The 11,647-nt window shown below is 28.4% G+C and overlaps 2 protein-coding genes and 2 long non-coding RNA genes across 8 annotated transcripts in view; 3 read left to right on the top strand and 1 right to left on the bottom strand.

Annotated features, from left to right (window-relative positions):
* The window catches only part of LOC116186358, a 2,462-nt gene extending 1,153 nt beyond the window's left edge, over positions 1-1,309 (top strand). For 2 of the 3 annotated variants that reach the window (XR_004151338.1, XR_004151337.1), the window contains exons 4-5: positions 87-269; positions 724-846. This is a non-coding gene — a long non-coding RNA (uncharacterized LOC116186358). Of the gene's footprint in view, positions 1-86; positions 270-723; positions 847-1,250 lie in introns of those variants that run through there. The other variant, XR_004151339.1, reaches the window with a different exon arrangement.
* Positions 1-5,069, bottom strand: part of LOC102671282 (neurogenic protein big brain) — a 13,593-nt gene extending 8,524 nt beyond the window's left edge. Inside the window, exons 1-2 of the mRNA XM_006621672.2 lie at positions 4,361-5,069; positions 3,297-3,423 (exon numbers count right to left, since the gene is read on the bottom strand). Of these exons, the coding sequence (XP_006621735.1) occupies positions 3,297-3,423; positions 4,361-4,670 (437 nt within the window). The 5' untranslated portion in view covers positions 4,671-5,069. The remainder of the gene's footprint in view (positions 1-3,296; positions 3,424-4,360) is intronic.
* Positions 1,345-3,481, top strand: LOC102671184. Its single transcript, XR_422600.2, has 4 exons — positions 1,345-1,788; positions 2,333-2,876; positions 2,963-3,089; positions 3,313-3,481. It is a non-coding gene; the product is annotated as an uncharacterized LOC102671184 (long non-coding RNA).
* A 1,924-nt stretch (positions 5,070-6,993) lies between the features above and the next one.
* Positions 6,994-11,191, top strand: LOC102671421 (neuroligin-4, Y-linked). 3 transcript variants are annotated; one of them, XM_006621674.2, is made up of 9 exons: positions 6,994-7,666; positions 7,779-8,934; positions 8,998-9,188; positions 9,273-9,459; positions 9,528-9,633; positions 9,768-9,963; positions 10,052-10,167; positions 10,342-10,370; positions 10,599-10,945. In XM_006621674.2, exons 1-9 carry the CDS (start codon positions 7,403-7,405, stop codon positions 10,631-10,633), a joined length of 2,280 nt encoding a protein of 759 aa, XP_006621737.1. In that variant the 5' UTR covers positions 6,994-7,402; the 3' UTR covers positions 10,634-10,945. The 3 variants fall into 3 exon arrangements, with proteins under 3 accessions (XP_006621737.1, XP_031369248.1, XP_006621736.1); XM_031513388.1 differs by lacking the exon at positions 10,342-10,370 and having other exon boundaries at positions 10,052-10,177; positions 10,599-10,937; XM_006621673.2 differs by lacking the exon at positions 10,342-10,370 and having other exon boundaries at positions 7,403-7,666; positions 10,599-11,191.
* Positions 11,192-11,647: the final 456 nt, after the last annotated feature.

Here is an 11,647-nt window from a genome sequence, read left to right as displayed (position 1 = left end):
GAGAGAGAGAGAGAGAGAGAGAGAGAGTTTTAAAATTCAAAAATAATAGTTTTGCATGCAATCGTACAAGAAATCAATTGTTCTAGATTTTAGAAACGGAACTTGACTATCATAGATATATATTGTATCATAGATAATTTTGAAGAACAGGAAATGCATGATGAGACTGTTTCTTTGCTGGACATCCGGTTCACCACGCGCACTGCGTGTGTCTTATTTGACGTCACACACACACCTGCTTCCTCACAGCTGTTCTCCAATCCGTGGTGGTAAACACCCTTGACAAATAGTTTTATATCACCATTTTTAATATCTGTTTTCAAACTGTTCCTTATTCAATCTCTGTATCGACATAGCTATTCCCTTTTGTTACATGAATAGAAAATATAAATTTTTTATAACACTTGTATATATAAAATTTAAATAATTAATTAAATTGTCAACAATTTGAGATTTGTAATTGGAAAATGTGAGAAAAGGTAGGATAGTAGTTAGTCTTTTTCTATGGCAATATATTATAATCTATTTTGTATTCTTCTTCTGCCATTGAAAAATTAGATAAAAAGATAATGGGAAATTCTTGTAATGTGTCGATACTAAATCCTTTCCGGATAGTTAGATCTCGCGATTCTCGTAATAATCTCTTAGCTCATGTCAATTCAGTTTACGATCTATCTCTGCTTGGCTGTCTCTCCATTTCTTTTTTTTTTATTTATATTCCAGGGAAGTATCGCAGTGGGAGCTACGACCATCCCTCGACAAAACGTAAGGATATGTGTTTTACAAACGCCAGACACACACCATCGAGTGACCCAGTCGCAACAGATGCAAGAATATGTGTTATTTCTTTCCTCATCTCTCCCTTGGCCATGTCTTTTTCCCTCTCTGATTCCCTTTTTTCCCATTGGGGTGTATGCACTCCCTGGAGATATTTCTGGAAGGGATGACGAACCCGATCGGTTAACTAGAGTATTGTTCGATTATTATTTCGGTACATATCGTGCACTTGTTATCTCTTTGTGCGGTCATATGGTGGTCCAAGGATGATCGTACTGTCGATGACGGATCTGTCGTTGCATCGAACTGTTAGGGATGTCTATGGTCACCTATATAATTCCATATTATGCATTTAAGAAAAATATAATTTAATATATTTAATTAATAGGAAAAAATTATTTAAAAAAACAAAATTTAACTTTATATTATTTTAATTTTCAAGATTTGATAATTAATTTAATTATCTTTTACAGGTATTTAATGAATACATAAAGGGGAAATATTGAAATATTTTTAATATATATATAAACATTAATAGATGGATAATAATAATAATAATAATAATAATGTTAAGATTAATGAATGTTTCTTGTACGTTCTTATATTTTACAATTATTACCATAAAAGCAAGCATATCTACAAATCTCTACACTTCCATATGTAAGTACTAACCTGTAACGCTGTGTTACAGGTTGAATAATCCTCTATATATCGTAACATTACGATACGATTACATTTACACTTATTTAGTATTTCTTTCTTAGAATTCATTTTATATATATATATATATTTCGAAAATAATTCCAAGCATGCAATAAGAAATAAGAAATGACAGGAAGAAGAAGAGGGAAGAAGAAAAAAGAAAATAAAGAAGAAGATAGAAGGAAAAATGGAGGACAATGATCCTCAGAAACGGAGAGAACATCTGCTCTGTGGGCCCAGATCGTAGCATGTCCTCCTTCAATAAGAGGCGATCGCGTCGTGAAACTTGTCCCACCTCACCACGCATAGGTATTCATTATCTTCGTCTCTGGTGCCTGCTCGATCCTTTTTCCGCGCGATCTTTTTCGGTCCATGGAACATCTGCGGCAGCTGCAAGACGGTGGCCTGCCGCAGCATACACGGAACGAGGCAGGTGCTCACCTTCGAAGAAGTTTCTCCCCCTAACTCTGCCAATTACGCGTGCCTCTTTCTGCCTCTCTCACTTTCCTCGTTACTCTTCATTTTCCCGTTTTCAAATCTTTTTACCGAATCATGGATCATAAATAAATATTATGGTAAAAATAAACAAATTTCTTAATAATAATCTTGTAAGAATTTAGTATTAATTCATTAATTGATTTGCTTTATTTTATAAAGAAACATGTTATGTTTTATGTTATTTCTTTTATAAGGATGATAAATTCGGAATCAAATATGAGTTTGATATCCTTCGTTTTCTTTTTCTCCACTAATAGAAAAAAAAAAAAACAATATATACAAGATATAAAAATATATAGAATATAAGAATAAAACATAAAAAAATTTTTTCCCTTCAATTTTTTTTGCCCTCTAGCCAGATTCTTTAACGACGGACAAAATTGAGGCACGTGCACCGAGTTGCACGCGGGCGATCTCTCTTTTCGACCGAAGAGAAAAAAAACAGCATGCTCACGCGCTCCTGATCACCGTCTGCCTACAGAAATTCGCTGCCCCAACAAATTATTATAGATTATCTATAGAATTAATAATAAAGATCTTTTAATAATAATAATAATAATAAATATCGATAAATATATAATATCGATCTATAAGTATATGTACTTTAAAATATCGAACAATAGTTCTTACAATCGTAGCTAGAGGGTATGTAAGATAACTTGAAACACTTTATAACGTGACACGAAAGTAACATAACCAAATTTAATTCTTAAAAGAAAAAAATTGCCTTATAAATAATGCATTCTTAAAAAATTATTTTTTTTATTGTCATTTATTTTTTTTATTTTTATTATGTTTTTTATTACAAATTTTCATTATTTTAAATTCATCTTTACAAAAATCTGCATTATTTAAAATGGATTTTCGAAAACACTTTATAATACGTCCTTTGTATTTCAGTTAATTAAATTTTAGTAATAATTATAAAAATGAATGCGTTCATTTTCATATAAGAATTTAATGACGATAATGTTATTGATTTCAGAACTTTTTAAAAACTTCAAAGGAACAGAAAAACTTTAGGGATTTGATCGTGCAGCCTTCTCGGATTCCAGCTATCTAACAGCTGCTCTTCGTATCTCGTCTTTTTTCTATATCGTGTTTTTCCATGTGTATGAACACTTAACAAAGTTTTTTTGGTTTGGAAATTTATCGTGTTAAATCCTTTGCATTCGAAGTGTTAAAATTATACTTATTATATAAAAATAAAAGAATTTAATTTGATATGGATGCTTCATGGATTTTATAATAATAATTATCTAATTATTATAATATACATTAGATGATAATAATTATCTAATATTTAAATGATCACTCACCCATACAACATTGCAGCACCGGCTATACCACCTCCACACTGTGCAGCAATGTAGAGAGCAGCTCGTAGGAGAGAGATTCGTCGACACAAAGCGAAAGATACTGAGACAGCTGGATTCACATGACTACCTGTACCATTTTATTACAAGTTTTATAACAATCTTATAATATACAAAACAAAATTGAATATCACTTTATGTTATGATTTATTTTATATTTTCTATATTTATATTTATAAAAATTAGAATTATGTTTTTTATTATAGAATTATATGTTTTACTATTCCAAATAAGTGTTAAAAATTACAGATATTTATGAATTAGAAATATGGAACCCTCATATATGGATATGTGAGAATTTTGAAGAGTGAAGTCCAGAAGGATATTTTATAAAAAATCAATTTTCGAATCAATTTTATTCGCATGCGATGCAAATTAATATTTTACACTCAACTCATGCTATTTGCATATCAGTTGCTATTAAAGCATTAAAAAGTGGAAGATATTCTCTATTCAAATAGACAAAATCAATATTTAGAATAATACAATTAAAAAAACTCTTTGCAAAATTGAAGAAATTTTTGCTAAATTATACAAACGAACAAAATTATATTTTATTCTGAAAAAAATATTTATCTGGATTTTTATTTAAAAAACAAGGAAACAAATATCTACATAAGATGATATATGAAATATATATACATGTGCCATCTAGGACACGCTCTCGCACATGCTCTACTATATGCATAGTGTATTTCCATTAGTTATAATTGGTTAATGAGTCAATCGAGAGAGATGGAATCGTAAAGAGCGAATATAAACGATACGATAGTGTGCATAAGTAAAAAGTTTTCACAATTAATATAAAATACTTTTATATATCAAGAAATTATTTCAAAAACATAATATTTTTAATTATTTGTCTAAAACGCAATTAATAAATATAAAAAATATGAAATACTTTTTAACATAACATCACAATCAAAAATGTATGTTATTAAAAATATTAAAAATTGCTGGGATTACTTTGAAAATTATGAAAGCATTATTCAAATTGTGAAACTTACCACTGATATGACCAAAGATGAAGTAGATTGCCGAAATTGCAAAGCCGGATGCTATAGCAGTGGCTAAGACGGAGAGTCCGCTTCCAGAAACCGCGGAAGACGCAGCTGCGCCAGATACGATAAGACTGAAAAGAAAAGTAGCGAAACACTCAACAGCCACTGCTCTCCAAAGTTCTAAGCTGCGAGCTTCTATAGACATAGGCGCTTTCTTCTCCAAGAGTTCTGTATTATTTTCCTTCAACGAAGAGATCCTCGTAAGTAAAGTCACAATATGAGCATCTAACTCTTTTGAAAACGTTTCCGTAGGCATTTTTTTTTCTTAATATATAATAAATTGATAAAAGAAGAAATAATCTATTCTATTTTTTATAATTTTTTTAAAGCATTCTTTTTATTATATTATATTTAGAATGCACTTCAAAATGTTCAATGTCACAAAGTTCACACTTCCACACAATAATAAGGGATAGAATAAGATTTGAGTAGTTCATAGATGAATTGTAAAATATTGACACAATGAAAGAGCACAAGATTGGACAAGAAATAGACACATGAAACCAATGTTGCCAGAATGGTAACGCACTTTCGAGTGACAAGACGATCGTCGAACAAGTGGGCCCTGGACTGTGCGAGTGCCTCCACCATCGCACCGCCCCCACCCTTCGACCACCACCGGTGCATCTGTTCTTAAAACTCAAGGAAATCTGCTGGTCACTACGCGCAAATTATATATCCTAAAAAAAGTAAAATTTTCTGAGAAGAATATCCTAGATGAAAGTGAAATGTTAAGAAAGAAAATGATTAATATATAATTAATATTATAGTATCTTATATGGATTACATTCTATTGGGAATTAATAGTTAATATTAGAATATGTTATTTGATAATTTTTAATTATTTTATCTTTTCTTTTGATATTTTTTTTTTTTTTTTTTTTTGCGAAAAATACATTTTTGAAAATACATTTTAAATTTATAATGGAATTTGTTAATTTTGCAATTTTAATTCACACAAAATTGTATCTTTCACTATCATTCTTTAGAAAGGAAGTTTATTTTTATTGAAATAAATTATATAATAAAGCAGATATGTTAATAAGTATTCCAAAATTTTTTTAGATTTTTTGATTTTTTTTAAATTGGACAAAATAATTATATTTATCAAGGAATGTCCTATTCCCATGATTTCATTTTAATATCAAACAAAAAGAAAATATACGCACAATAGGATGTAAACAACAATTATAATAAAGTCTATTTAAATGCTGAATTAGGATAGCCTGAATGTTATGAATAATAAATGTATTCATTATAAACTATTTAAATTTGAACATTTTACAATATATAAAAGACTAATCGTCTTCAAATCATATTTATATCTTCTTATTAAAATTAAACATCATATGCGTAATCTCTAATCTAAATTTCAAAAACAGATCTTTTTATAATCAAGAAATAATTTATTATTATAAATAATTATTTTAAAAAAATATATATTATATTTAAAAAATTTTTTATTGTACAATAACTGCTACTTTATATTCACTTTTGTTTTCAGAAGTCAACCCCGTCGTGTCAAGCGTGACGATTGCAAGAGGATAGCTGAGAACGGATAAAAGTGATTAAGCCAGTCCAGTTTTTTACTGGGACTGTACAAGCGTGTGAGTAAAGTTGACTGGGGAATGGATAATAAATCCAGCAATTGCTGTAAATTGGAGAATTCGCTTGAAGGGGAAGCATAGAAAGCAACAGAAAAGACTTTTACTTTGTTACAACTTTGATGGTAGAAAAATATATATTTCGAATAATATATATTTCTAAATGTAAAATCTTCATATTATTATCATCAGTCGGTTTTTTAAAAGAAAATAAAAAAAATGGTACAAGATTATCATAATGGAAAGATTTTTTATTGATAAAAACAACAGTGAAATCATTGATTATCGTATTATTCATACTTCATGATATATCATCAGTTTCAATGGTATAATGATAATCTGATTTTTTATTTTACTTTTAAAAATCATTAAAATTTACAAAAAAAAAAAAAATAAAAGATTTGATTTAAATATTAAGAGAAATTTTTTGATAAGTTCATTAAATGATTTGTATTTATTGAAAGTATTATTTATAATGAGTATCACTGATGTAATCTATTTCAGATAAAATCGCTAGATAAGAGTCTGTGAACAGATCATATATAAAAGTATAAATCCCGTTCATGCGATGGCATACTTAGATGATTATAGAAATTTTTGAATCACTACTCTGGCTGTATCGCTTTAGTGTATGACAAGTATTTATTAGTGGATAGATGGTCTTCGCAGCGTGTATTTGCACGCAAGAGTAATATTACCATTCAGTACGTTTTGAACGTTAGTCCCAGTAATATATCTATCGTAAATAATTTTTGAAACTTCATATTTGTTATAATGTAATTGTGAATCAGTTTTAGTGAATTTATTTTGAATAATTTGGCTGTTTCATAATTTTTCGTTTATTCTTTTTATTCGTAGTAATATCAAATAGTTATCATTCGATGATACATAATACTCAAAACAAAAATATTTATGATATAATATAAATTTATAAAAAATAATATTTTAAATGTGAATTATAACTTATTATAGCATATACATATAAATTAGATTTAAATGTTTGCTAATTTTAATTAAAAAATAATAGTTTTAAAACGTGACAGTTACAGGGTGTTGGCCTACGCGTGTATCAATCCATTGATTTCGTAAGCGCACGTGTACAAAAATCGAACGTTTACCCTTTTCTTTTTTTAAAAAGAAAAGAAATGTGTTTCAGTTATTTCTATAATGATTACTCTTTTCCGTATATATTTTTAATAAGAATATAACTACTAGTAAGATTTTACTTTCATAATAGCTTTCCCTTTTTCTTACTTCATTGAGAGTTTCTTAGAAGACCGAGTTTCTCGTTTTACTATATGTCTAAAGAAGTATTATGCATGTATATACATCGTATACATACATTTGTTTGTTTGTGTGAAAAACCAACTCGCACGCGGGCAAGATGGCTGCAAGTATTCCATACTCGTCGATTGGACGCGTCTGTTTTTATCTTTGTCTCTTCACAATTACGGTAATCTGTCACGAACAAATATCCCCAGGTAATCGGTATTACAGTCGTGATGGAGTATATGTGCCTTTAAATGGGCCGGATCATCGAACCGACACTTATGTTTACAAAGACAGAAGGTATGGATATCGTCCTAGTTATTTGGACGTTGTTTACAAAGAACATGCCAAAGCACCGGAGAATCGGTATCTTTATGAGGTAAGATAAAATAAATGATAATTAATTTTGTATTATAATGAATAATAATATATGTTAATATATTTATTTATTTTTAATATATAAGATTATAATTAAAAATGTTATTTTAAAGGATACAACTTCAAGATTTCCTTTACCTGGAGTGTTAAGTGGTTGGCGAGAAGATCTTCAAGGAAAAGAGAGACCTGACTCTAAAAATCTACATAGAGATGTAACTGTGAGCACAAATTATGGACAAGTGCAAGGATTTAAAGTTTATTTATATGATAGTCCTCAAGCAAGACATAGACCTTGGAGTTTACCAGTTGAAAGAGTTACAAAGCATGTTAATGTATTTCTTGGTATTCCTTATGCTATGCCACCTACAAAGGAAGGACGTTTTAAACCACCTAGACCTCATAAAGGTTGGCAACTATTACAAGCTGTGGATTGGGGACCAGCTTGTCCTCAGCCTAGTGCATATACTGGTGCTACTAAAGGAATCCGAGATGTAGATGAAGATTGTTTGTATTTGAATATTTTTACTCCATCAATTGATTCTGGTTTAGCTCAGCCATACGCAGTGATGTTCTATATTCATGGTGGAGAATTTTCTCATGGAGCTAGCAATTTATTTCCAGCTCATATGTTAGCTGCATTTTATAATGTAGTAGTTGTTTCTATTAACTATCGATTGGGAGTTTTAGGATTTTTAAGTACAGGAGATGAAAATAGTCCTGGAAATTATGGAATTTTGGATCAAGCTATGGCATTGAGATGGGTATATGATAATATCAAAGCTTTTAATGGTAATCCTGATGCAATAACTCTTTTTGGACCTGGTGCTGGAGCTGTAAGTGCAGGGTTATTAATGATTGCACCCAAAACTAGAGAAATGGTATCAAAAGTAATAGCTCAATCGGGTTCTGCATTAGCAGACTGGGCAGTTATAATAGATAAATACAGGGCACAAAATACATCCAGAGTATATGCAGAAATGTTAGGCTGTAGCATAGAAAGCAATTGGAAATTAGTGCAATGCTTGAAAAATGGTAGATCTTTTTTTGAATTGGGTAATTCTGAATTGAAGCCACATATTGGAATGTTTCCATGGGCACCAGTATTGGATATCAATTTCACAATACCTGATAATTGGTACGAAGATTGGAGAGCATCAGATTGGCGTTTTTTTATGGAAACACCTGAAGAAAGTATAAAGAATCATAGGTTTAAAAATAATTTAGCATATATGGCTGGTGTAACTACTCAAGAAGCAGCATATCTTATATGTATGTTCTTTTAAATTTTTATAATTTTATATATTTATAAATTAAATATTTAATTTATTGCAGATAACAATGTCACATTGGCCAGAAATCAATATATCATAGATGTAGAATTATTCGAACAAAAAATCTGGGAACTTGTTCTTCAATATAATTATACTTTAAATTCTCAAGGAGTATATGAAGCTATAAAATACATGTATACATATTGGCCAGACCCAAAAAATATTACACATATTCGTGATCAATATATTAATGTAAATTCAAAAAATATATATATATATTTTGATATATACTTTTTTTTTTTATAATTAAATATTTATATAATGTTGCATTTTCAGCTTTTATCTGACTTTCATTATGTTGCTCCATTTGATAAAATGGCGAAATTGTTAATAGAAAAACATGTACCTACGTATTTATATGTATTAAATACAACAGTGGAAGCATTAAAATTACCACAGTGGCGAAGCGTTCCTCACGATATTGAACTTCTTTGGCTAACAGGAGCGCCGTTTATGGATATTGGTAAGTTTGCAATAATTTAAAACTTTTCGTTAAAAATAATATAATAACAAAATTATTATATTATTTAGAATTTTTCCCTCAGAAGTGGAATTTAAAGAGAGATATGTGGACAGACAATGATCGGAATATGAGTCATTTTTTTATGCAGACATACTCAAATTTTGCAAAGTATGGGTAAGTTTTTAAATAATATAAAGTTAAATTATTTTTAATTATTACTATTTTATTATTATTATTTTTAATTATATATTTTTAAATATATATAAATATTCTTAAATGAATATTTCTTTTATTTCATTGGATTTTAGAAATCCAACACCATCGCAAATTTTAGGATTACACTTTGATGTTGCTAAGCCCGGTCAATTACGATATTTAAATATCAATACTACTTTTAATAGTTCAATTTTATTGAACTATAGACAAACTGAAAGTGCCTTCTGGTCTATATATTTACCAACTGTTATCGGTCGTTTAGTACCTACATATCCTCCAGTTACTGAAGTAAGAATATTATATATATTTTTTTTTTATATATAAATTTAGGAAATTCTTTTGTTTATTTTTTCTTTTATTATTCTTATTATTACAGTATTGGTGGGAACCAAAACAACCATTGCAAATTGCCTTTTGGTCAGTTTCCACTGCCTGCCTGTTATTAATCGTGCTTTCTGTAGTATGTTGTATGCTTTGGCGCAATGCCAAAAGGTAAGAAAAGGTAAACAGAACCAACCCCGTGATAGTATTTTTATTTTAATAATGCATGATGGGTGATGGTTCTGATTTAATAAAAAAATAAATATTTATTATAAAAAATAATATTTAAGATTGAAAATTAACATAACATATACACATTTTTATCTTTGCTTATAATTCATGCAGCAAAACAAAGGCTGCCAGATTATATGCAGGTAATGCATAAACTTTTTATATTTCATTGCACAGCTTTAAATATTAAAAGCTCTTGTATTAAATAAGATAGATTAATTAATTATAGATTATGAATTAAAGAATTTTTCATTTTGGTTTTATTATTAATTTAATTTATTTTTTTACATTTCATTTATATTGGAATTAGTAAATAATCATATTTGAATTATATTTTTTTACAATAATTTTGTATTTTTTCTTATGCTTAGACAATCTGACCACTACTATAGCGGAGACATCCTGATGGTACGAGACGATGAACCTTCGGAGGGAATCGAGAATATAACTCGTACTTCAAAGGAAAATATTCATGAATATCGTGATATGCCACCAATCAAATCTAGAATACCGCGACAAAATGAAATAAAGCTTCAAGAACGATTAGCACATAATCGAAAATTCAGTTCGACTCCATCGCTAAGAAGTAATTCTAATACTTCATTGAAAGATATGCGTTCGGAAGGATTTGTTACCAGTTCACCAAATGGACAACCTAAATTAAGCAAAGCTATGAGTCAGTCTTCTTTACCCAAAAGTAAAAGCAAGACACATTTAGTTCAAGGTATCCCGCAAACAGCTGTATAATATATTTTTAAAATATTTTTTATTACAGCTGTTTTATTTATTTTTCTAAAAAAAACTATATTCAAATAAAAAATTAAAAACAATATGTGTTCATATATATACAAAATGTTTTTTAGTATTACCATTTATAAAATATTAAAAAACACTTTGTACATAGAAAACTTGAAAGATTATCATATTAATGATTTAAGCTAATGTTATAAGACTTTGCTAAATATTTCATCCGTCCATAATAATATTAATATATTAATATAACATTGTATATATTAGTAGATATATTTTGTACTTTTTTATGTTCATTTTTATCATTATAAAATAATATTATTTCTTGTTAGGCCTTATTGTTGTTGAAAGATAATTTAACTTAAAAGAATATATATATATCATAATAGATATGAAATTATAGAATGCATATGTCACACAATAATATGTATTATGTAATAATAAATATTAATATAATTAGATCGAGACAAATTTAATAATTGTATAAGTTTAAAAAGTAAAATATAATATTTTGTTTTTTTTATTACAAAAATGATAAGTATAATACATATTAATAATATATATATATGTATATTTATATGTACACTCTTATACATGTTTATAGTATTACTAGAAGTTATATGTAATTTTTTAAATTGATCTCATTATTACCGCCATCAAATTCCAATAT

The sequence above is a fragment of the Apis dorsata genome, unplaced genomic scaffold (genome assembly GCF_000469605.1).
Source record: "Apis dorsata unplaced genomic scaffold, Apis dorsata 1.3 scaffold_631, whole genome shotgun sequence".
Classification (NCBI taxonomy): Eukaryota; Metazoa; Arthropoda; class Insecta; order Hymenoptera; family Apidae; genus Apis; species Apis dorsata.
The sequence above is the reverse complement of the archived record's forward strand: the minus strand, read 5'-3'. Positions and strand labels throughout refer to the sequence as shown.

Bases quoted from the DNA above. Each gene is read 5' to 3' on its own strand.
- LOC102671421 (XM_006621673.2), top strand. From the start codon at position 7,403: ATGGCTGCAAGTATTCCATACTCGTCGATTGGACGCGTCTGTTTTTAT. The intron at 7,667-7,778 runs GTAAGATAAAAT...GTTATTTTAAAG, and splicing joins AGAATCGGTATCTTTATGAG to GATACAACTTCAAGATTTCC. The intron at 9,964-10,051 runs GTAAGAATATTA...TTATTATTACAG, and splicing joins CATATCCTCCAGTTACTGAA to TATTGGTGGGAACCAAAACA.